This window comes from Coloeus monedula (genome assembly GCF_965178545.1).
Source record: "Coloeus monedula genome assembly, chromosome: 4".
NCBI classification, from domain to species: domain Eukaryota; kingdom Metazoa; phylum Chordata; class Aves; order Passeriformes; family Corvidae; genus Coloeus; species Coloeus monedula.
Window position 1 is genome coordinate 54,052,892 of NC_138784.1, and position 26,793 is coordinate 54,079,684.

General features: G+C 38.2%; 1 protein-coding gene across 1 annotated transcript in view; it reads left to right on the plus strand.

Annotated features, from left to right (window-relative positions):
- Positions 1-26,793, plus strand: part of PTPRZ1 (protein tyrosine phosphatase receptor type Z1) — a gene marked incomplete at both ends in the record, with an annotated part of 129,668 nt that overhangs the window by 27,404 nt on the left and 75,471 nt on the right. Inside the window, one exon of the mRNA XM_082280542.1 lies at positions 11,119-11,184. Coding sequence (XP_082136668.1) covers positions 11,119-11,184 — 66 coding nt within the window. The remainder of the gene's footprint in view (positions 1-11,118; positions 11,185-26,793) is intronic.

Consider the following 26,793-nt stretch of genomic DNA (forward strand, 5'->3'; position numbering starts at 1 on the left):
CAGCGAGTATTCACAGAAGACACTCTGAATCCAGCCTATTGAAGTTTTTCCCCGTACCATAAAACCTTTCTATAAATATTCATAAGAGAGAGGGGGACAGGCAGACAGGCTTCACAAGCTGCTAATTAATGCCTTTACCCACGGTTTTATTGCTCTACACCTAAACTAAGGACAGGCGGTGTTTATCAAGGGCTTTGAGGATTTGGGGAGCCTGCAGTGGGAGTTCAGTGTTAAACTTCCTTTCTGGTCCTAACTGTTATCCCTGAAGAGCCAAAACTTCTTACCTCTGTTGGAAGTCGAGATCTGACCCAGCAAAAAGTTTAGGCAGGTGAATTCCCAATGTGGGAATGACTTTATCAGTCCTGGTGTAAATTCACAAGCTGCTTTAGTGCATTGAAACCTAAGTACAAGATTCAAGCATGCTCATGCTACTAACTTACTATTCCTTTTTAGAAAATGTTTTCCTGATTCTCGTTGCTGTTAATTAATGGAGCAATTAATTAATTCATTAGTTGGCTATAAAAATAATTCAATCCTGGTACATGAGTCATTGCAAGTTTTTCTAGTTAGGTATGTTGTATTTTATTTCCTCACGTTTCAGTGTTTAGTTTGTAATACAAATTTGCCTATGAATCACAGTAACATTTCCAGGCTAACAGATTTTCATTTCAAAGATTTAATTTCTCACTATTAGAAAGTCGCAGTCAGTTTGCAGTTGGTTATTGAGTGTTGACAGCTGACTGCCACAAGTATGAACTTTCAGTTGTATTGAACTAATGGGAGCCTAGGAGGAGTGCTGCAACAGGATTCTCAGTTCAGGCTGTGTTACACACTCAGTGTAGGATTGCAAGTAATAAGAGGTCAGAACCTCCATTTTGTGGTTCAGTGCACGAATTAAGGCTTTTCATGGAGTGCCACCACCACCTGACACCTGTGAAAATGCTTTTTACTGCCTTAGCTAAAGATTGGATTATATGGGAAAATGGTTATTGCAGGAAGGTGAAATTTCACGTTTACAGCGATTTTTCAAACCATGTTTCTGTCATCTTATGGGGCTATTATTTCCACATTTTAGGTCAAATCTTGCTCAACTCAGTTTATCTCCCCTGACAGAATTCAACAGGCATTAAAACTGAAAGAATTTAAACTAACAATGTTGTGGTTTGTTTTTCTGAAATCACGAATCTGCATCATCTGCTATTACTGTTATGTGAAACGGGCGTAAAGTAGACATTAGGAGGATGGGTAGGTGATGGTTGTGTGCCACTGTATAGTAGTTTTGTGTTCTGTCTGCATTCATGTGGACCTTATATAGCTTCCCAGTAAGATTTACCATCCCACCCCAAGGTGAAGAGCATATTGATTAAATACAAATGAGCAAGATACATGACTATGTAGATCACGCAAAACATCTGATCAAAACATCTCATTCTCTACTTCCAAATATTATTAGTATCTGAATTCCAAAATTGCCATTGAAGTTCCAGTTTTGTGGATGATTGGTACAGGACTAGGATGAGATTCCTATTTCCTTCCTGGTGCTTTCTTGGACATACATAAACCATGAGACAGACTTTGGCCCTAAAACTATATCAAATGGTAGCTACAGAGTAGAAAACAAGTTACTGAAGAGAATTTAAAATGAAATCAAGAAAAGAAATGTGAAGAAAATAGATTTTTAATCGACCTGACCTTATTTTGTTTTATATCAGCCCCCCCCTTTTTTTTTTCAATTAAATCAGTATCAGAAAAGAAAAAAATCAAGTGTCAATATTGCTGTAGTTAGCTACAATAAACAATCACCTCCAGGAACAATCACCTCCAGGAACACCATGTTGTTTTCAGCAGTCTGTGAAAGTAAAAATATTGTTCTGTAGGACAATACAGCGTATTTGTGTATGTTTGATGAAGTAGAGGACCAGATACTGAGCATTTGCTTTTTAAAACATGAGTAAAACATGCTGGTCAGCAAAAGTCTAGTGTGAGCTCTAAGTGCCTGGATTATATGAAAATACAGCAGTGGTGTGGCACTCTACCTACACGGTGCAGGAGCTGGCCTAACAGAAGAAAGCTTAGATCATCCTCTGGAATTTCAAGCTATGCCCCTTTTTTGGTACTCTTTTATTTTTATTTGACTTCCCAAAGTAATAAAAAGAGTCTAAAACAATGTCATTTAATCTGTCCATATTGACTTAGAAATTTTTGAAATTAACTTCTGAATAGCTGAAGTGAAATGATAAAATGATATCCTACCAAAAGCAGAGGTCATTTTATTTAAACTTGGGACTGTGTGTCCTTGGTAGCTGTAAGATCTGGACAAGGATTATGGGAACCTCAGCCCCATCCAACAGCACCAGACCCTCATCAAACAGTCAGCCCCTTCCAGCTGCCACTTTCTCTGAGCAAAGCTCGAGGAACAGGGAAAACTCTTGCTGAGTGCACTAAATTTTTTTTCTGACCTATGTGACATGTACTTCTTTTTCCAGTAATTTCCTGGGTTTTGTGGTGCCATAGAGGTTAAATTCAATATACATTTCAAATACACTGTGGTGTAATCTCACTTAGAGATTGTACTTAGACTGTACTTCGAGTCAACAGGTAGGGTTCGGCCTATTCAGCAGCAAGTTTCCAAAGGCTTTTGTAATTTTTTACAGCAGGAGTCAGACTGAAAAGTGCCTCTTAGGCAAAAGACAGACACCCAAGTCCAAAGTTACCCAAGTCCTGAAAACGCTGAGAAATAGATGCCTGACTTTACAGATACTTCACTTCTTCCCCTGAAAGTCTCCTGAATGCTTAAAATTCTGCTTAAGAGTTTGCTGAGAATTTCTTAGTCTGGATAGCATGGAGCAGCCTGGAGTTTAGTTCATGTCTAACACATATTTCTAATTTTAAAAATTAATGATGTTTCAGAAATCCTTTACAAATTAAACGTTATCAGAATAGGTTAAAAGACACATTTGTAGTGTTAAGCTCCATGTAAGGTATTACTGACACTAAATCTCCTTTTCACTAAATCCTACTGGCTTGAAAACTCCATGAACATCAGGAGACAGGTTCTTCTTCCTCTTACTGGGGAGAGGTGAATCTATGGGGCAATTGCTCCTTAAGACCACCCAAAAGGCACCTGCAGGGACAGAGGGAAGGTACTGCCCTGTGCTCATGGCGAGGGGAACAGAGGTCCTGTGGGGTAAAAGGCAGCATAGATTTTGGTTCCTCACGTCAATGTATTGTTAAATACAATATTGTGAATGAGTTTTAAAGTAATTGCATTATTGTGATTATTTTCTCTGTGATCTCCCTTATCCCACTATATTAATAATTCTGCTGCATTCTAGTAAAAAAAGAAAATTATTAAAAAATCATAACACAAACCCATAAATTGTATGTCTTTGTTTTGACTTTGGTTTGTGTTTCTAGTATGCCAGTGTTTGCCACATTTTTCTCTGTTGTCTCTATCGGTCATGAGACGCTGTTTTCTTTTGCAAATGATGCGTTTCTGTGATGAGTTGCAATAAGGAAATGGCTAAAGGAAAAGAATAAACATGAAATTTAAAATATGATGTTGTCATAAGGAAGAGCAGTATGTGTGTGTATGTATTTATTTACCCCTTTTTGACAAATCCTTATAGTTATATCCAGACATACTGGTGCACATATATAATATAACTGTTAGGATTTTTCAAAAAATGGCAGGTTGTGTATTTGATTACGTGTTTTGTTTTATTTTCATTATGTTCATATATTTGTTATGAAATAGAGACAGATAATTTTAGACATATGCAGTTGCTATTGGGTTTTCATGATGGGCTTTGGGATTTTTCAGTCTCCATGTTGTGGTGTGTAGTTTCCTTAAGGGAGTAGAATGATGTCGGTGTTGTTTTATAACAGGTATGTGGCATTATCCCTAGACTTATTTGAGTACTTATAAGAAAATCATCCAGGGCAACATCTCTCTTCTCATTTCATTGAGACTGTAATATGACTGGAGGGATGAGGGTTGAGTAGAATTTGCAAATCCAACATGAAATAAATGGGAAAAGAAAATATGTAATAATTAAAGACTTCCTCCTGTAAGGAATATCTTTCTCTTAATACTGCCTCCACCAACATCTTCAAAGGGTCCAGTCTAAGGCTGTTCATTCAGGTCCCCAAGATGATTTTAGCTATTTAAATATTCTGCAAAAGACAAAATTTCTAACAGTTTGACTTCACAGTCCCCACTGTGCTAAAAAAAGCATTTGGTTCAGTAAGTGCTCCTTTGAGGTGATTTGCGTAAGGTCTACTCTCAAGAGTTTTAAATAAATATTGCCAAAAATTTAGAGATTTACTGGTTTGTAGCTGCTAATATTAACAGGCAGAGAGGCATTGAAGAAATGTAGTAATATAAAAAAAACAACTTTCCAAAAGCCAGTTAAATGTGAACCCTGGGATTTTGGATATAGGAGTTAAATTTGTTTTATTTTTCATTGCACTTTTATTGCAATGTTTCTTGTTTTCTGTAAAGGGAATTGTGAATGTTTTTACACTTTGGTGTGAAATGTAAGAAGCAAAGCACATATTCTTCATCCCTAATTATATTTATTGCAGTACTTGACACATAATTTTCTTAGATATTGGGATCATTGAAGTTACTGGAATACCTAGAATGTTGAAGAGGATTATGCAAATAAAATTAAGTTACCTTTGCTATTTATGTTTAAACAAAGTTCAGTTATATTTATCTCTTTCTTTCTTCTCTGGTACTGCTATAAGAGAAATAAATTAATTTTGAAATCAAATGCTTATAGTTTCCCTGACTTGATTCAATTCTTGTTTGTTCATGTCTGGTCTGGATTTTCTTTTTATTTGTATGATTCCATGAATTTATATGTGTTGCATTAAAAGACTCTCTAGGTATGGGGAAAAGAATCTGGGTAGCAGCCGACTTACAGAAAAGTGTGTCTTAGGAATCACTCCTTGGTACCTGCTTTTTTTGAATATCATTTCCAATTTCTATCATAAACACCACCTTGCCTCAGCTCATACGTGGGACAATGGTGTAACACTTCTGCGGGAATTACTGTCCTCTTAAGTCCTTCCTGGTTTTGGCTTTGGACTTGTTTTTAGGTGCTTCAGCAGCAATCAGTTCCTGTAGTTTTGCAGTGCTATCTCATTCTGTAGGTCCTTAGATTATTGATAAATCTTTGTGTTTAGCCCAAGGGCTTCACAGGCACTTAATTTCACTCACGTGTGCCTGTTCAAAGATAAACACTGGTAAGTACCACTCTCCCATCTAAAAGCTGTCCTCTTACCCTGGTCTCAGTGGGCAGATGCTTGAATGCTACATCAATGATGAGAGAAGCCTTAAAGCTTGCTGTAGATAATGCTTCAGCTGTTGGCCAATGGCTATGTGGGAGGCTGAACGCTGTCAGACCGTTTGGGTGTACAAGATGCCAAGTGGAAGGACACATCTGACATTTCCTACTACTTTGCCTGTAGTCAGAGTGAAGGTGGCAGTCCATAATTTAACCATGTTGAATCATACCCTAGAGTATCCCTCGCAATTTCCACTGACTTATTAGGAATTTCAGGGCCCCTCTAAACCTCAGCAAGTAAAATTCCAGAGGAGTAGAACCTAAATTGGTCAAACTGGAGTCCTTGTTACGTTTGCATATAGAAATGCACTGGAAAATTGTGATTAAATGTGATTTATAAACCTTAGTGGATGCCATAGGTATTATATTTGTAATTTCTGGCAGTATTCACTGTAAAGCTGTGACAGGTGAAGTAAGCAGTGTGCCTATTAATACTCTGGTGCTTAATAATAGCTACTTTTAAATTAAAACTGTCAATCTTTTTCTTCTAATTTTTTTTTAAAATTACAATTTGTGTTAGTAAATAAACACAACAATGGCCAAGTTGTAAGAAGAGTTTTATTTTGGCTTTATATTTAGTGCAGGAAAAGTCTCACTTGTCAATCTGTATTGGAATGAACAGCCTACACTCAAGTGTGACAGAGGGGACTGACTCTTTTTATGTATACCCAATCGTGTACCAAAGTCTGAAATAAGCCTACAAAGAAGAAACTGTGGGTAAAAAAAGATTTTTAAATTTCACTAAGGGCGTGAGAGTTCTCAGACAGGTCTTGACAGAAGACTTAGACACTGACATTCAGGGAGAAAGAATATTTGAAATTGTAGAGGTGGGTTATTGAAGTATTTTTTGTGTTTTTAAGAATTTTGCAAATGGCATTAGAGAATTAAATACATTCATAAGAAGAGACCTTACTCAGGCAAATGTAGATCATTCTGTTAAAGGGATTTATAGTTAGCTACTGTCTTTTAAAACATCAAGACTGTTAACAGGTTGTGCTCTGAATCTTTTCATTTCCTCTGTCAGTATAAATCAAGAGTTATTTCAGTTGAGGCAATGAAGCTACACCATCATGAGATCAATGAAAGATACAGAAGTGGATCCTGTGACCTTCCTGTCAATGAAAGAGGCTAAAATAAGTAAATTAAAATTGTTGAAGAAGCAATCCATTTATCATCAGATGTGATTTTGCAGTTTTGCTCTGTTAAACATTCTCAGAAGCAGAACATGTATAATGAAACTCTATCCAATCGTTTTAATTGTATTCTTTTCATATTTGACAAGCAGCAAGCATCTCTTTTGTTAATTACATGTAGCTTCTTTTTCAAAATTTATTGTTATGCCATTTTTGCAGTTTGTCTTCCTTTCTTTGATGTCTTTGCAGCAATTTTGTCTGGTGTCTCTCTTCTTAACCACTAGTCATGCAGAGGTTCTCTTTCAGCTACCCTGTATAAGCATTGCTATTACTGTACCATTTCAGTTTGTTCTACAATTCCTAATTCTTCTCCAGTGAAGATGTGTGTATCTTAATCTACAAATAAGCCACTTGCCTGGTAACCTGTCTGATAATAACCAATGCCAACTGATGAGGCAAGTGGATTAAAAGAGGGCAAATATGCAATGAGAATTTCCCAGTATAATCCTCCCAATTTCAGCAACGGACTTAGTGAGCCAAAAGTGGTGTCACTGGGTTTAAGAAGTGTTTGTGGATTTCTCCTTCGCAGATTTTTAAATCATTTCCAAACCTGTGTAATCCTGTGTAATTCATAGCTTCCCTCTCTGCAGTCAGTAATACCAGTGTACATAGCTGAGCTCTCTTGAGACACAATTTGCTTGAAACAAGAACTCCTGTATTTCTCAAAGAGAAAATTATCACGTTTTTCAGTGCCTGCTCATCCTGGCTGGTATTCTGAGAATTCCTGTGCACTTCTTGGCCTAAGAACCATGCATTGAATCTTCCCCATGCAAATTGGAATTTTAATAACAACAAAACCTTTATCTCCATGACTGTCATACATTGCTATTATCCACTTATACAGATGAATGCTTATACTTTAGAATCTATCCTCTTTACTCTCAAATTAGATTTTAGGAGGAAAGTATTGAATGGACCATGTATTCCAGGACCAAATAGTGTTTGTAATCTAAATGCATAGTTGATAGTGTCTACACATACTGTACATGCAGAACATCAATGTCCCATTTGTAGATCTCACTAATGCTAACATTACTTAATGTGTCCCAGTTCCCATAAATAAGTCATTCTGGTGTCAGAATCTCATAAATGCCAGCACCACTGCAGGTGCAGCTCACAAGTTCAGGCTGAGTGGAGATAAAACCACAAGAAGGTCGTCCCTTTTTCCTCTTGAGTCTGGCAGCTGGTATGTCTTGACACTACTGTGGCACAAAGGACATAAGGGGTAAAATTGCAGCATCCTGGTACAAATCTCAGTCCCAGATTATGCCTGAGCTTGTGTCCTTTGTAGCAAAGCAGCACGTTGAGTGCAGCATCCCCAGTCTCTTGAGCACTGTCCTTAAAAAGCCCTTTTTACCAAGGCTTAGGAGAGGGATCTCTAGTGGATACGTGGGGCTTGTTGCCTCAGCATCTCTGAGAGGAATTTCCCCAACAGCCTTCAGAGGTTTAAGGTCCCATTTCCTCTTCTCTGACTCATTTTTCTGGCACAGAGTGTCAAATCAAGAGGATCTCCCTCACAGACAATTCTTTCTGCTAATCATTAAAGGTATTAATTTTTCACCTTTAGATATGCATAAAAATATTGAGGATTAGAATGTTTCATTCACAGCACTAAATCAAAAGCAACTCAACTGAGGCCAGTAAGTACAAAAGGAGTATCAGACTCATGTCAGAAAGAAAATCTGGTTATTTATATGTTTTAAACAGGAAAACGTATCTACAAGATCTTATTACTCCTAGCACTATGCTTTAACCAGAGATCATGTTCTCTCTTTGCCCTTGAGACTGAACATGAGAGGGTTAGACACAAATCAGTCAGTCCTGCTGCCCATGAATAGCAGGGAAGCATTTGCCGCCATTATTTCTGATTTCATGGGCCTTGAGCACTGGGGCACATACTGTTTTAACTGAATATAAAAAAGAAACAAGTCTTACAGCCTCACACAGAAACATTTGACTTTGAAGGAGGGTAGTAAAACGGGGGTGTGGGGGGGAAGCACTTAATGATATCTTGCATGTCTCCTTAATAGGCATAGAAAGATAACCATAAAACTGTTTAAAACCTGATCCTGAAACCAAGCTGCCCTGTTCTGTGGATAAATCTACAATTTATGGAAACATTTTCAATCGCTTCCTGGAAAAAAAAGAATATTTAGTATTTTTTGCTTCACAAAGCAGCACCTTATCCAATAAAATTCAAACTATTTTAGGCACTGTCTGGAGATGTCAGGCAGTGTCTCAGGAGTCATGCAGACTGTCAAGCTGATCAAGCTCAATCACTATCATAGATATATGTATAAAACCACAAACTTGACATCAGTTTTGCCTTCTTTTTTTTGTGAAGATGTTCTTCCCATCTTCATTTAAATTAAATGCAAGAAATTTAAATACAGTATTTAAACAGAAGTACCTGCTGTCATATATCATCAGCAAAAGGGATGTAAATTTGTTAACTTTAAACAAAATAAAACAAGCTAAAAAATAAAATCATTTCCTTCCAGCTGGTCTCTACACTGTTAGCTGTTTAGCACTGACAGTTTACACAGCAGTGGAATGCATGGTTGTGTTTCCCAGGGCAATTTACACCAGCAGCTCAAGGAACAATTGCTGCATGGCTTGTCCTCACACTCACGCAGCACTTTCCTCTGCCACTCATGCTAGCTACGATTCTTCAGTCATTTCCCAGATGAAATTTGGTTTTCTTCCCCAGTTTTGCCACATATTTAAAGTGTAAAGAGACAAGACCAAAACCACAGAGAGTCCCTGCAGATGCAAGAAGGTTCATGGCTGTGAGTGTGCTGTGGAGGGGCTGTGGGCAGACGGTTGGCAAATAACAGAGGAAAGAAGGTGTGTGAACACCTTCTGGAATCTTTAAAGATTTTCTGTAAGATTTTCTGGGTCTATAAGTGTGTAATGCACCAAACAAAGTGAACCTTGCCCTATTTTTTTTCTTCTCCATTGAAACCATCACTCTTTGTTCATCAGAATTCCCTGTGAAATTTAAAAAGCAGTGGGAAGTTCTCTTGCCCAGCCCCTGCTTAGTTTGCATGTGAGTGATCAACTGATTGTGGGAAGTAACAATTAGGAGGACAATGGATAAAGGAGGAAACTGGAGATGTCAACTAACAGCTGTGAATCACAGCTTACATAGCTTTCTTTTCCATAATTAATTGAAGGAGCAGGCACAATGCACATTGACTTGGAAATGTGGTCCGAATACAACTTTGGTGCATATAAATCCTTTTCCACTGCCCTTACTTACCTGTGAGGTTTGCTCTTAGTCATGAGTGAATCTTGTGAATTGTTACAAGGGGTAGTTCAGGGGTTTTTGGCAGGGAGGGAGAAGGAGAAGAGAAAAATATTAAAGGGCAGTCACATCACATGGAGGAGGCAGAAGTCTGGTGAAGTTTATGAAACATGGACTTCAGATAGGTAGCAGAAAGTCACTGTAAGACACACAAACACGTGTAAACTTGCAAATAACAATTATGATTTAACATCCTGTAATCAGTATTACCTTTCTGCATGAAATGAAAAGAAATGGATATTATGAAACTGTTTCATTAAATTATTTATTGCAGAGTATGAGCAGAATTCGATGGCATTTTCTCAAGGAAGCAATCCATATATGTGTTTAACATGCTCGAGGGCAAATACTTCTTGGAAAATTTGTATTGTACTTCTCTAGAACAGTAATGAGGTTGGTTAACATTATGGCTCTTGAAATGACAGCCTCAAAAAACCTGTATCTGCAATTTACATGCTTTAGTGATTATTCGGGGGCATAGTCATCTATTTGCCCGTATCACTGTGTTGCTAGAATTGCCCTAGAACTGGCATAAAAAGAATAACAGTGAAGGTTATTCAGTAGTCAGAGTAAGTCAGTGAGCATTTATACAGTTAGATATTTCTTTCTAGAAAAATATAACATCATTTAAAAGTAACTAGTATCTAACTTTCTCTCTCCATCAAATTTATGGACATATAAGTAATCTCAATTACTTTATCTATAATTATGCCAATGATAGAGCACAATGAAATGATATTTTAGAATATTTTATTCATTATCTTTATCATTTATCTTGTATCAGCAGTATGAAGTTACAGAAAACATGTAAAGTCATGACCACACTGAAGCAAAAGTTTAACTCTCATTGACATCCTAGTTATCTAGAAAGGTTCTTTCTAAAGGACATCATGAAAGAGGATTTCTTTGTGGGAGAGTTGCATTAATTTTAAAAGAGGAGGAATGGCTGTGGGAAGGAAGGAAGGAAGGAAGGAAGGAAGGAAGGAAGGAAGGAAGGAAGGAAGGAAGCAAGGAAGCAAGGAAGGATGGATGGATTGGAAATCCTCTGTTTGCTTTGCTTGTGTCCTTAATATGCTACAGTGTTAATGATATTTATATTCTGTTTAACGAGTATTTATCATTTGAGGTCCAAGATAAAGACAAAGTAAATTATTAATTGGAAATTAAAACAGTGATTATCTTGTTGGAGGGGGGTGTGTCATCAACACTTCAAGGTCCTGTCAGGCTTCTGGTTTTAATACTGAATTTCATTACTATTTTGCAGATTTGGTGTACGGATACTATAGACAACAGCGGAAATTGATTGAAGAGATTGATTGGTCGTATACAGGTAAGCAGAACTGTCTATTGAATAATTTAAATTTGATATTTTCATATTCGTTGTTGCAACTTTAAGAGCCTCATGTGTCTGTGTACCGCTTACCATATGCCTAAACAATTGCTAAAGTGCAGGAAATGGAATATTAAAAATACGGGAACTTTACAATAGGAGAGTACTTTCATCTATTTAGGTTAGTATTTTAATCTATTTAGGAATAGATTACATCCATTACTTTTGGAAAGAGAAAGTCCTCATCGTTAAAACCTCAACCTGAGACCTGACTTATTTGAAGGCTGTGCCAGTAAATTGTTAGGTGCTCATTTGTCATCTGAACGTTACTGTTCTAGCAAACCTGAAAAGTAGACAGAGGCTGAAACAAGGCACTGCACATTATGTGGGAAAGAACCTATCCATATACTGCATGTGAACTTCTACTCTGTGCTTCTGAGCACTTGAGCATCCTTTCCAAGTGCCACCCTGACTCTCCTAAAAACTCAGTCACTTGGTCTCTCTCATTTGTGTGAGTAAGAAAGATATACCCTGAAATTCTGCATGACTGTTGCCTCATTAGAGAAGAACAATGGGAAATTCACAATTAGCCTCTTACATTCTTATATGTAATTCGAGTACTTTCAGTAATACTGAAAAGGTAATTTTGTCGTAGGTGTCTTTTGCCCAACATGTAGGAAGTGAGTTCTTATGGATGTGTGTAGACACATTTTAAATTGCTTAACTGTTAAGTTTCAAAAACACCAAACTATGAAAAATAAGGACTGTCAAATTTCAGTCTTTCATAAATTGGATTCAATACATGTTCCTGTAGTTAAGGAAAATTAAACTATTCTTTTTATTTCTCTCACTCTCTTTCTCATTTTCAAGACAGTTTTTATCTTCTAGTGTAAAGCATATCTAACAAGTTTTAAGCCTAGAGAGAATTGAAACAGGCTAGTCATAAACCCTTCAAAATGAGATTTAAAATGAAAACTCTCACACAGATTGTAGTGACAAAATTCAAGCATAAGATCAATCAATACAGTATTTCATGTTGATCCAAATTGATCCATTTTTTAATATTGTAGTTAGAGGACTGCAGGGATAAACATCCTGAATTCCTGGTTACCAGAGGGCAATCTTTAAAGGATAGCAAATGGGGTCTGTTTAGGATATCAGAGGATATAGCTCTTCCCTAGGTTGCACAGAGCACCCATGCACTTTACAGCTGCTGCAGCATCCACAGGTCACCCTTGATGGATATTTTGTATGGAAAAATAGCACAGACTTGGCATGTCAGATGGTCCATACCTGTTGTTTCTCTCCCTTAACATGTGAGATACCTGTGTGTAGTCATCTCAATTCATGTGCTTTGATCTAATCACTCCACTGTTGGCAAAGCCCTTCTTCCTATTCAGACCCGTACAGGAGCCCTGCTTAGCACTGTGAGCCCTACCCAGCATCCTGCTGCTCCTGCAGCCTCCTGCCCAAGGTGCATCCTGCCCTGCTCCTGCTGCCTCACCAGGCCCTCTGCTGCACAAGCTCTGTGTGCCCCCAGCATTCTTAACGCAGCTGACTCCATTCCTGGCCCAAAGCTTTTGGGGAAGGCTGCATGTAAATCAGGCACTCGGAGCTTAGGGCTAGCAACTGTGTGGCAAGCTGAGTGTTATGGGATGCTTTGCTGAAGTACCAGGTAATTGGTTCATGGCATAAGGCAGAATACACAAACTGAGCTCTCGCTAATAAAAAGACAGTCTTCCAGAATGTGAATAAAAATTACAGATTTTAACATTGTGTTTTGGAGGCATAAAAGTCTAGAGACTGAAGCACATAGGTTTTGATCTCCTTCATTTATAATAAATTATTTTATTCCTGAGGCAGGCAGTGTGAGGTACTGCATGCATAACCTCCGTACCTAGCGCAGGCTTATGGTTGTGAGGCACAGACCAACAAGCACATTTCTGAATGGATGAACTAGCTTTGCCAGTACATTTTTCCTCAGACACCAGTTACATTCTTCTGTCTTACAACCTGCTCACTGAAAGACTGAATGTGAAAAATTTCACTGAAAGTGAAAAATTAGACTCAATGTGCCAATGAAGTGTTTTGAATGAGCCTGGGGATCCTGCAACCATAGAGTCTAATCCACCATGGGTAAGAGAAATCCAACTGGCTTGGTAAATTAAACTGAGTTTGAGCAGATGTAATTCTCTATATCAAATAAGAAATTTCAGATACCTTAGCCACAGGGGGTCAATACACTCCTTTGCTGGGATGGTGCTGTGAGATCAAACTAAAATGGAACTAGAGAGTCTTACCTGTTAAAATCATCCAATTTCTTAGGGTGAAGTTTCATAATAAAGTAATTTCACACAGTGGAAATTAATGTGAGTCATCATCAGATTTTGACTCTTGGGTGAACATATATGAAATCATAAATGCTACTGGAAACGTTTTGTAATACTTCTAAGGGCTCTGTTTTAAGCCATGGACAAAGCCTGCATTTGCAAGCATTAATTTAATTTTTTGTGTCCTGACTTTGCATGTATTTACATAAACAAATACAATGTTTAAGAACTGGAAGGTGCAAGTTCTTGTTACAGATGCATCCACTTTTTTCTGGAACAAGGGGATCCTGAAGCTAGCCTATTTGTAAAAATTACTTTATTTTAAGAACCTTTCATTGTATTTTTCATTAAAACAGTCACAGAAATTTTTAAAAATATCATTAATATTTTCAAAGGATGTCATATGGCAAAAAGTGAATCCAGCCATTTTTTGTTGTACAAAAACCCAGTGTACTGTGAAATTTTGATTTCCTTAAATCAGTTACATACTAATTGATAAGCAAAGGTCATTTAGACAGTATTTAACAGTACCAATAAGTTTGGTCATTCACATATTATTTCAAAGCATAAAGCAAGTAATAGGAGCTTCAGTTCCTTTCTGTCATAGAGGTGAAAGTTTGATTTTTTTTTTTTGATGCTTTGCTTATCTGCATTGGTTTGGGCAGAAGGAATGATATAATGCTCTTTTCTGGTTCTGATGTTTGTTTTTGTTTTTAACGTGGCTGTTTGATAGTAGTCTCTGCAAGGTCCAAGTCTAAAAGCTGACATGTAAAACTGGCAAGTGATACCACAAATTAAGATTTTGGTTTTTTCCCCCGGGAAATGTTTTTCTGTTGGGTTTCACTCTTGGGATTTTGGTTCTTGTTCACAACAAACAAGTTATGTGCTTTAGGGGAAAAAAAACACAGCTGAAATTTGTTAAAAGCAAGAGATTCTAAACAGCCTTCCAGGAATTACCAAAGCCAAGGGTTTTAAACATTTTTAAAAATTGAATGTACTACGTAAATGAATACCATAGTCAGATCAGTGTTCTTTGTCTCACCATGTAGGAGTGTTATGTTCAGCCTGTGCTGCCATTCATTATGTGATAACGCTGTTACACAGTTGCCTTGTAAATATTGGCAACTCTCATCTTGAGGAAAGGGTAATTTTGGTATAAACTGATTGGTCTCCACGTATTCAAAGAACATTTTTTTATGTGCAAGCAACATCTGAATAATATTTCCTTTTTCTCTGGGGGGAAGCATCATGAATCACAGAATCACAGTATAATTTAGGTTTGAAGGGGCCCTTGGAGATCATGTGGTTCCAGCCTCAGCTCAGAGAGGAACGAACTTCAAAACTGAAACAGGGGAAGTATTCAAAATCTCCAAAGAAGGAGATGTTGCAATTTGGTCAATGTGTTCCACTGTTATTTTGAAGACATTTTTTATTTAGTCAGCTGCAATATGTCTCATTGCAACTTGTGGCCATTGCCTCTCATCCTTTCCTTGAGCACTCTTCTGTAGATTGCCTTTGCACAGCAGGAGAACTTGAGCTAAGTTCCCTCTCTCAGCTTAAGCTTCAGCAAACTCAGGTGCCTCAGCCTCTCCTCATACATGATGTACTCCAGCCCCCAGACCATCTCAGCAGCCCTTAGTTTGTAAATATCCATCTCATACTGGGTTCAGGAGGAAACCAAAACTGGACTCTGCATTCTTGATGTCACCTAACTGGTGTGCCATAGAGGGAAAAAGTCACTTCCCTCATCCTGCTGGCTGCACTCCTGCTAAGGTAGCCCAGGACAACATTTGTCTTCCTGACTGCAAAGGCACCCTGCTGACACACACACAACTCATTGCCCATCAAGATTATTAATTATGGTATTCCCAGGTAATTTTTACTATCTGGTGTTTCTCAGCAGTAATGTATAGTTATGATGCTCTTCTGGTGCTTGCACCAATACTTCCTTCAGTAACAATGCTTAAATGTAATGATTTCTTTGTTTTGTTCCCCTGTTGAACTAACTGAACTAATCTTGTTAAACCTGAAATTGTTACATTTTTGTGTCTGTTTCAACAGCTTCCTGGGGATATTCCCCTACTTTATCGTTCCCATTACTATTGCTACACAGACAAAATTTCAGTTGTTTTTTGAAAGGCTGGGTTTGCCACTCCAAGTGCCGTAAATTTGTGGTGATTGCTTTAAATCTTCATGCCTGTAGTTTGGCTCAGAAAATAAAATGGCCTTTGTTTTCAGTGCAGGTACTGAGAAAATGCAATTTTCTTTCTTGCCTAAACAAGATCTAATATTTTAATTTTAAATGTTCTATCATATTTAAATACTGAGGAGATTCTTTTTCAAAGTCACTGCTCATGAAGTTTATGGAAAAGTATGTTGTTGCTTATATCTGTAGCAACGTATGTGTGTATTTTGGTTTTCACTCAGCCTAAAAAGTGAGGAAGAATCTGCACCATCTCAGCTGTGGCTCAACAGAATGATTTTAACATTGATAGCTAATACTGCTTATTCTATAAAATTGCTGCTGCTTCTGCTACCCCCCAGTTTGGTCCAGGTAAAGTGAAAAATTTGAGGCTTTCCCCTCATCCTCACCATGTCTCCATGTTCAGCAGCCATCTTCTGGGAGCATGGACAAGGTCAGGCGTGCAGGTGCTGCTCCCTGCCCTGCAGCTACAGTGAAGGAGAGGCTGTGCTGATGAGTTTGTGTGAGCGTGGGCATGGTGCATGCTCCTGTGAGACTGCTCCAGGAAAAGGGCAAAGGGAGTCAGGAGGGAAGGGCAGGGGTCTGGGTCCTGGCCATCACCTTCCAGGGTGCAGCATGATAGGTGAGCCATTTTGTGAGCCAAATCCTGACAGTCGGCCTGTGTGGGAGAGTGGGATGTACCAGCAGAAGCCTGCTGGAGGTGGGATCCAGGAGCTGCCTGCTGAACCAACTGCTTTAATGGACAGTTCTACCAGAGCAGACTAAAACGTCTCCAACAGAGGCTGGGCCAAGAGCTGATTAAACCTTCTGCTTTCAGTGGCTTGATAAAACTGTGTTCTGGAGAGATGCTGCACGCCAAATGAAGTTCAGTTTTTTCCTTGCTAAGTAATTACCAGGGCAGTATCAGCATAACTTCATGAGAAGATCCAGTCTTTTTATGACCTCCTGCAAAATACATGGTTTTGTGCTTTGTATATATAACCAGGTATAATCATGACTGATGTGCTGTACCCATTGTGGCTAATAAAGAAAAGCCTATGATCTTGGGCTGTGTGGATTCCTTCAATAAAAGGTGCAGCATAAGAAATGAAAATAACATTCTTTTATTAATTCATAAAAGTAGTTCTGCAGAGGGTTTAATAGACCTTATGCTTCAGAGGATGTCATACCTTTTCTTGCATGATAGCTCATTACATGTATTTATAACCCCCAGATCACACAGTCACTCGTGCTTCCAGTCTTTTGTAACTAAATTCATAGGACTGCTAATTAAAAAGCCTATTACACTGTTACTGTTTTTGGAAGCTGATGATTCCACAGCAGAAATGACATAGTTAAGCATCTGTTTGCATCAAAGGGACAAGGTGGCCTCAAGTGAAAAGCCACATGCTGGCATTTCTGGCCATCAAGAAATTTCTTTTAAGATATCTCAGTGTACTGAATCAACAGCACAAAGCACGTTATTCAACACAAAGATGTCTATTCAGTATATTTGTGGATTTTGAATTCATATAAGATTATATGGTTCAGAAGTCTGTTTACAAGAAGCTTTCTTTTCAATGAAGAAAGCTGATCTTTGAGCAGTAGAAAGCTATTAGCAGCAAAGTGGAATTCATTTCACTTTCTTTCAGTAATATTTCCAGGATAAACTGAGTGGAAAACTTCTCAAGGGATTTTAGGGGAGGAAGTAGGACCCCAAATTCACGGAATTTTCAAAGTTGGATGCTTGTAGGACAGGTGTGAAGAACTGCATATTGGTATTCATATTTGCCTCATCACTGCTAAATTATAGCATTTTTTATTTTAATTAATACTGAAGTATCACTTTGACAAAGTTTCCTAGTAAGAAACTCAGATAAGACTGTCCCTTCCTCCATCTCAATCCTTTAATGGTATAAACAAAGGAAACCACTGGGTCATTTTCACAAAGTGCAAAGCAACTTTTTCTGAGCATCATCTAGATTTTTCAAACACAAGGTTGGTTTCTGAAGTACAGAAGTCATAAGTGTGAGGTATTTGCATAGTGTGGCACTGCTGTTACGCCAAGGTCTGTCCAGGGGTCAGAAAGATGTAGAAACTTCCCATTAAGTAAATGCATTTGGAAATGAAAAGCTTTTTCAGGACTGCTGTCTTTGGGAATATACCAAAGTAAAATGGAAAAAGCAAATTTTGAATATCTCACAGTAGACTGCAGCCTCTGGCTAAGCCTCTTTGCCCTTCAAAATGATTGTAAAAGTATCCTTATGCACATACTACCGAATTATTTCTCATTTACAAGTGCATTCGATCTATGCTGCAGTAGGAAGGTTATGTTCTTGGGGACTACTTGCTTACCAAATGCACAGATGATGACTTTGAGATCATCACCTCCATATCAAGATGATCTATGGATTTGTGAAGTTTAGAGTCAGCAAATAATTCTCACATTGCTTGCGTTTACAGAAGGCCTTGTATAATTATCTGCTACCTGCAGTTTGTTTAGGACTTCCTTCCTGACATTTTTACTCAAAGGCTATTCTGCTGTATTTATAACAGGTTTTGTTTTTTTCCTGATGAATTCAAACCCCACTCATTTCAGCATGCACAGTCAGATAATACCTAATAAATAATTCTTTGCCATTTACTGAAAAATTTGAAGCCATTCCTGACCTTGCCGTATCTCATTAATTCAACAGATATCAAACCCTTCTAGATAGATTTTACATGTAATGTTCTTTAAGCCATAAGCGTTAAAGCAGTCCCCCAAAAGGCTTGTTTAGACAGGTCTGTGAGAGAAGGAAGATGAAATGGACAAGGAAGGATCCTGAGCAGGAGGGGCAGTGCAGTTTGACTTCTCTCTTGACACCACAAGGACCTCCTGTAGGCTCAGGTGCCCCTGAGCACTGGAACGGGCTCCTCAGGGAAGTGGTCACAGCACCAAGCCTGTCTGAATTTGAGAAGCATCTGGACAACACTCTCGGGCACATGGTGTGATTCTTGAGGTGTCCTGCACAGTGCAAGGATTTGGTCTCAGTGATCCTGATGGGTCCCTTCCAACTCAGCATATTCTATGGTTCTCTGAATCCACAGCCTCCACAAGCTCAGGGAGTGATGTGGGCTTGGCATGTTGCAAGTGTACTTGATGTAGCTGAGGGAAGCATAGGAGGGGCAGAACATTCTATTTCAGTTTCTAAATTTTGAATACTAAATTACTGCAAATTACTGTTAACAAACTTAAAGTTTTGTGCTGTACTATGGAATTTCATATTCAAATGTTAAAACTTTTTTCCCACAAAAAAAAAGAAAAATTCCAAAACTTTTCAATTTGGGAAACTAGGGAAACCTATCAGCATTTCTGTCTTGGAAAATTCAGCATTTGCCACTAGATTTATCAGCTGAACTGTTCCTTCAGTCATTCAATTGCCAAGATCACAGAATTTCAGTTCTGAGCCTCTCTTCCAGCTGAGAAAAATGCACAAGTCCTTTTTGTGAGAAGCCAGGTCTCTCTGCATACATATTTAGCTATGCTTCAACAGTTGTGCTTGCAACAAACTCCATAAACAAGCTCTGGTGGCCTCTTTCTGCTCTCTTCCAAGAGCTTTCTATATAAGAGAGTAAACTGTGGCTTGATCTGATATTGCCTGGCATTGATCCTGTTTTAGGAGCCACAGAAACAGTCGACTGTCTTCTTTCATCCTTAATCATAGATGCTGCAATTGAAACCTAAGCTGTTTTCCCTCTGTCAGTGGCTCTTCTGTCAGTGCACTTTATCTGATGAAAACTGTGTTAACAAGAGGCATTTTCAAAGGGTAGTTAAGAAAATTAAGGTATTAAAAATGTAAAAGCAAAGAGAGGGATAATGTGTTGAATGCTAGGAAGATAAATCATTTACACGTAAGGACTTGGAAATTTGTTTCCCAGCTTCTGGCATTTCCCTAGCTGTGTAAGGAGTCAATTCAGGGCTTGGGTACGTGGCTATAGCCTGATTATAATTATTTTTACTGGGTTAGTGTCATAAACAACTCCACAACAACAAATACAGAATTTTATATTACCCTGAATGATTAACTGAAAGGAAAAACTGAAAAAAATACTGTTGCTGGAGTATTTAGGAATATTGGGTCCATGATTCATAAATTCTTTTCTCCTGTTCCAGAACAGAGTGGATTTTCTGCCTGCTTGTGCATGTTTTGACCACTTTGCATATACACAGCACAGTATGATCAAGTTCTGTTATATTTTTTCCTGTTGTTTTTCAGGAAAGCAAATATTTATGGCCAGAGTTCTAGTCAGTGAAAAATCACAACTAAGAGGTTTTTTATTATTATTATTATTCAAATGTAATTTCTTGAATGCTAGCTTTACAGTAGGGCTATGGTGTGTGTGAACAGAGGAACACTAGCACAATACCTGTTTAATCTGTATTTCACTTGCTTCCTGAGTATCCAAAACAGATGGATGGTGACCAGCACAAACAAGCAATAGATAATGTGTAACATACATTCTTAAGGAGCAGGAACATACTTTCAAAGTGGCAAGCATTCATTTTTTTCAGCTGTAAGTACCCACTTCAAACAGATTCAGTACATTATTGTGGCTAAGCTTTACCAACACATTTAGCCACCAAGATGAGACCTGTACACCTGCCAGTCCTAATGTGATGTGTATCTGATCAAAATGAGAGCAGTACTTGTTCTCCTCTGTGTGAAAGCAACTGATGATAATCCGCTGCAGTGGCTTGATCACACACCTGAAACTCCCTTTGAAGTCATTTGTTTTTTTCTTAGAGAAGCTGTGGAGCATGTGCTAAAAAGAGCTTTTCTGGATGACTTCCTGTGTCTCCTCGCTTCATCCCATTCTCAAAAGAAATCTTCCTATCCTTTCCATTTGACACTTTTTGTCATATTGCTTTATTTCTTCTTTTTGAGTGCAGCCACGACTTGTTTCCCTTTTGCATAATAAAATTCATCTTTTTCCCACTGTCAAATAATCATGTAGGGTTTTGTTGCCTACTTCTCCTTGATGTTCTTAATGGCTCCATGAAGTAACTGTCAGTTTGCCACTTTGTCTCCTGTGTTTCTGGAAAAGTTTTCTCCCAAGTAACTAATGGAGAAAGAGCTGGCTGAGTGTTTCCATGGCTATCTTGCAGTCTCTCCCAGCTGCCTTTTCCCAGATGCCAGAGCCACCCTCCAGCGTGGTTACCGTGGTGCGTTCAGCCGGCACGCCTGCAGGGGCTCAGCAGAGCCTGCACACCCACTGCACGTTTTATAGGAACATACAAGGAGGGAAGGCTCTTACCTGCTCTGTCACAGTTAAATAGAACATATCAAACAGTACTTCTTGGTGCATATTCTGTGTAAGATTTGCAGCATAAAATCCATTCAGTCAATTAAGGATATTCTCTTTGCCCCTCCGTTTGTGACAGTAGTGGTACATCTATAGATGTGTTACAAGTCACATACATAAACCTGCTGGTGAGCTTGCCAGCTCAACAGGTCATAAATGTAGGTGCCGATGGAGAACAGTGAAGTTTATACTGTGCTGTATTCATTAACTACCTTCTATAAAAAGATTTTAAGGTGTTTTCTCTTTCCTTATAATTTATCATTCAATCTGAAATACTGTTATTAGCAAAAGAAACTTTTCATCAATATGGTTTCCTGATGTGAAAGTCAATATAAATAAAGTACATCCTGCATCCATCCGTTGGAAAACATGATTTTTTAAACCTCAGGTTTTCACCTAGCAATCTGTAGATAGATTTGTAGCTGAAATAATAAAATCCTTTTTAAAATGCCAACAGATATTAAAGTTTGCCTTGAAATTCCATGCAACTGAGCAATAATGTTGTTTCTAAAATACATCATTGACTTCAATAACAGGTTTCAAACATAAATATGAATAAATGCCTTTGTTCCAAATAATAAGTTACTAGTAAGTTTTGTTCCAGCCAGTCACTTGTTTCAGGTTAAGTTGGTCATATTCTCTTAAACAAATGGTTAGGTAGACTGTAAACACATTGCAGCAGATTCAGTGATCATACAAAGAAGAGCTCTGAACTACAGTGTACTTTGATCTGTCTTCTTGATAAATGTTTTATATAAACAAAATATTCTTCTCCCAGTTGCTCAGCTTTATGCTCAGCGAATGAAGTGGGATTTTCCAGTGTGATTAGCTCCTTTAATTGAATGTTCAGGTTTTTGTTATTGGTACCATGTATGAACTCGCCAACTCCAAAACTCCTGCTACAGGCAATCATGTCATCTAACTCTTCCATAAAATTAATTGAAATCTTTTTTTAAAATAGGTGAAATATTTTGCTTCATAGTTTCACTGAAAGACTATCTCAGAAACCCATTCTTGACTTTTCATGGAATCATAGAACCAGTTAGATTGGAAAAGTCCTTTAAGATCATTGAGACCAGCTGTTAACCTAACACTGCCAAGTCCCCCACTAAACCATGTCCCTAAGCGACACATCTTTTAAATACGTCCAGGAATGGTAACGCAGCCACTTCCCTGGATAGCCTTTTCCAGTACTTGAAGTTTTTTCTAATACCCAATCTGAACCTCCCCTGATGCAATTGAGGCCATTTCATCTTGTCCTGTCACTTGTTACCTCAGAGAAGAGACTGACCCCCACCTGGCTGCAACCTCCTTTCAGGGACTTGTAGAGTGGTAAGTTCTACCTTCAGCCTCCTTTTCTCCAGAATAAACATGCCCAGCTCCCTCAACCCTTTCTCATGAGACTTGTGTTCCAGACCCTTTAGCAGCTTTGTCGCCCTTCTCTGGAGACACTCCAGCACCTCAATGTTTTTTTTGTAGTGAGGGGCCCAAAACTGGACACAGGATTCAAGGTGTGGCCTCTCCAGTGTCCAGTACAGGGGGCCACTCCCTCCCCTGGTCCTGGCTACACTATTTCTGATATAGGCCAAGATTCCATTGCCCTTCTTGGCCACCTGGGCGCAGGCTGGATCATGTTCGGATGGCTGTCAGCACCCCCAGATCCTTTTCCACTGGGCCACTGTCCAGCCACTCTTCTCCCAAGCTGGAACATTGCATGGGGTTGTTGTGACCCAAGGGCAGGACTTGGCACTTTGCCTTGTTGAACCTCATCCAGTTGCCCTTGGCCCATTGATGCAGCCTGTCCAGATCCCTCTGCAGAACCTTCCTGCCCCTCAGCAGATCGACAGTCTGGCCCAGCTTGGTGTCATCTGCAAACTGACTGAGGGTGCACTTGATCCCTTCATTCAGATGATCGGTTAAGATATTAAACACTGAACTGAACCCTGGGGAACCCCACTTGTGACTGGCTGCCAACTGGGTTTTACTCCTTTCACCACCACTCTTTGCACTTGGCCATCCAGCCAAACTGATTTGGATTTCCAAGCTAGCTGTATTAGTGGACCACTGAGATAATCTGGTTCTTCTGGTAGAATTGATTGGTTGGTTGGTTTTTTGTTCTTTAGGGAGTTTTTTTCTATTGGCAAAATTTACCTGCACTGATATCCCTTTCCTGTTAGTTTTTTAAGTTAAATCACAATAATCTGGTCTCTTGTCCCCCTTTGATCATTGCACTAGCTTTATCTGCTCATTCATGTTTCAGCTAAAATTATTTTGTCTTCAGCAGGGTGACTAGCATCTCATCCACTTATCCTAGATGAACTGTCTGCAGGACTTTTTGCAGAGACATTAATACATTATTATCTTTATTAGGAGTTGCATGGTTAGAGCTTCAGTACACACTTGCCCTTCTGTCATACTGTTTACAGCCCTCAGAGACTGTCAGACATGGTCTGATTCTCCTCCTCCCCTGTGCTTTTCCTATGTTGAGATTCTTATTAGTAACAAAAACTCCCACTACTGGTCTAAATGTATCATTTTACAAATTGCATTGTTGAATTTCATGCCATATTTAATGCTGTTTTTCCCATATGTTATGGTGTGTTTTCACATGTCGTGTCATCGGTAGGTGAAATTAGCGGAACTGAGAATCTTCAGAGCTTCCTGCACACACACAGCCTAGTACTTCCTATTTAGTGCTGCTAACTGTTTTTCTTTTTTTCTCATAGGGAAAGTATTGAGTTATTAGTACTGGGTGGTAACAGTAACAAGATACTATGGTAACAATTTGGTGTATTTACTGATCTGTTCAGCACAATTAAAGAATTACAGATTTTCTGGTTTTGCAGACACTTTTAGTTATCCCTCCTTTCCTTCCTTCCTTCCTTCCTTCCTTCCTTCCTTCCTTCCTTCCTTCCTTCCTTCCTTCCTTCCTTCCTTCCTTCCTTCCTTCCTTCCTTCCTTCCTTCCTTCCTTCCTTCCTTCCTTCCTTCCTTCCTTCCTTCCTTCCTTCCGAATTCCTTCCGAATTCCTTCCGAATTCCTTCCGAATTCCTTCCTTCCGAATTCCTTCCTTCCTTCCTTCCTTCCTTCCTTCCTTCAGAATTCCTTCCTTCCTTCCGAATTCCTTCCTTCCTTCCGAATTCCTTCCGAATTCCTTCCCTTTCTTTATTTCCTTCCCTTTCTTTATTTCCTTTCTTTCTTCCATGATATCTCCATTTAGAATCACCTAAATAGTCATCTGTGTTCTCATTCAAATTCTGCAGGAAAATTCAGCCTCAATCTAGGTCCACCGCCTTTATGATCATGAGTCAATATAAAGAAGATGGCTTATAAATGTTCTATATCCTAGGTGAAATATCACTTATGTTGTAAGTTTATTTCCTGTTCAAGCATCATTAATTGCAATGATTTATACTCTTAAAAAAAGTATCCACTTAGTAGCTTTATTATGCTATCACCCATAGATAAATCTCTTTGATAAATTCCTGTGTAAATTATGTTTAAATTGTTGCTATGTAGGTACACAATTTTACAACTGCTACTAATTACCTATAGTGTAATTTCAAACTTCAGTCTTACAACTTGAACTAAAGCCAACTGAAATCAGTGAAAAAGATATCCTTTAACTTAAAATTAAACTTCAAATCAGTCCTACCTTATAGTTATGACCAATTTATATCACATTAACAGTGGAGTGTGTTTCTAAACAAAATTTATATGTGTGGATCTTAGCAGTGATGGAGCAGGCAGGAAAAATACTGAGAAATGGAGTGCAAATATTTATTCTACTTTCCATGTGTAAAAATGATCGAATTACTTTAAAAATTATCACAGCAAAACTAGGAGTATTTGGCAGTTAGGTAAGGAATTGCTCCATAATACGAATGGCAATTAGCTGTTGCCATGCAGATTCCTCATTATTTTGCATTCTAAGAGAAATTACAAGCATATTCGCTTTATTCTGCAAAGTTGATTATCAGTGAAAATTAATGTTGATGTTTAATTGTCATTCAATTTCATATTTAATACTTCTCTAAGATGAATGTCTAACTTTATACTTTCCAGAGCTACTGTTTGAGTCTATGGTAGTACCAGATTCAAATTAATGCAAGCAAATACAGCTTTTTCTACACAAAGAATGATGGAGATTTTTACAAAATTAATGGTAATGTGAGAATAGAAAATAGTTTCATAAAGACTTTCAAAACATGTGCAAGAAACATCCCTAAATGTGATACTAGATGTGATATTCTTCACTATTTTCATTAGTATCTCAGATAACAGAAGGGAGGGCATTTGCAAATTCATGGAAGACACCATGTTGGAAGTTGCAAGAATTTTGGGTGACATAGTAAGAATTCAAAATGAACTTGAGAAATGTTCTGAAATTAATCACAAAGAATTTGTAAATAAAATGGTAACAGCAAGTAAAAATTAATCCCACCAGGAAAGAAAATCAAACATGTAAATGCAAAATGGGTACTGGCTGGTTAGGTGGCTGTATGACAGTTAGCCATAATTGTGTCTGAATTAACAATATGTTGTCGTGCAGAAAAGGCAGTCCCATTTTGAGGTGAATTAACAGGAATGATGTATAAGGCATGGGAGGCAATTATTCTGCTCTACTTGTCACTAGAAAGATCTCAGCTGTACTTTGTGTTTATCCTTGGGCTGCACACTTGTAGAAAAGACAGTGACAAATTGAGAGAAGGTGCAGAGAAGAACCAGAAAGAATGATTGGTGTCTAAGAAAGCCCAAAGTTGTTGGAAGATAACTGAAGGAAATACGTTAGTGTAGACAAGGGGGTTAGGATAATATTTTTCAAATATTTAAAAGTTGTCAGTTGCTCTCAATTCCACTGAAGTGACAAGGTTGAATCAGTTTAGTCTGTAGAGGAAAAGGCTGAGGTGCAATAATAGGAAAATCTAACTGTGAGAATAACTCTGTTCAGGCTGCTTAGGAAGGCTGTGGAATCGCTCTTATTGAAGTTCTTTCAAAAAAATGGGAAAGTCAAGCATTAGTGAGAGATTATTAAATCTGATTATACTTGATCCTGTAATGAAGGAAAGGACTCAGATGACCTTTCAGTCTTGCACATCTGTGATGCTTTGGGGCAATGTAAGACCCAATTTAATCATCTTTCAAACAGCACCTCTTGTATATGTTGTTGCTTAGACAAAGAGAATACTACCAACCATTCCTGAAATTGCCCATATTTTTAAACCTTCACTACTTTGTTAATCATTAAACATTTGTCTGAGAAAATTATTTTCTATGCTAGGTCATTTCCTCAATTTTGACATTTTGAGGCTGTGGGAGGAAGGACTGCAGGGAGCATTCCAGACAAAAATATGGGGTTTTTATAAGGAGACGCAGAAAAATGTGCAAGTTCTCACTTCTGGGGAAAAAAAGGCACAAAATTTTCTCTGAAAGCCTGATATGTCCTTATTTTGGATCTAGACTCTGGAAGGATGAGGTAGCTTTTGTTTTATCAACTCGGTTTCTGTATAAGGCAAGTGTTTCTTGGGCGAGCTCTTGACACTCTGCCCTTACGTGAAATATTTGTTGAAATAATTTAATGTTATCTGGGTGATTTAGATTACTGTAATTATTTTGAATGGAATTGCAGTAGGATCCAGTAGGATGGAAACCTCTGTCTGAGAAATTAAATTCTTAAGTCACTCTGACTTGTTTCTGGGGCTTTTCTGATTTGCATGCAATTCAAATTTAACATTGAAGATTTCTTCTAACT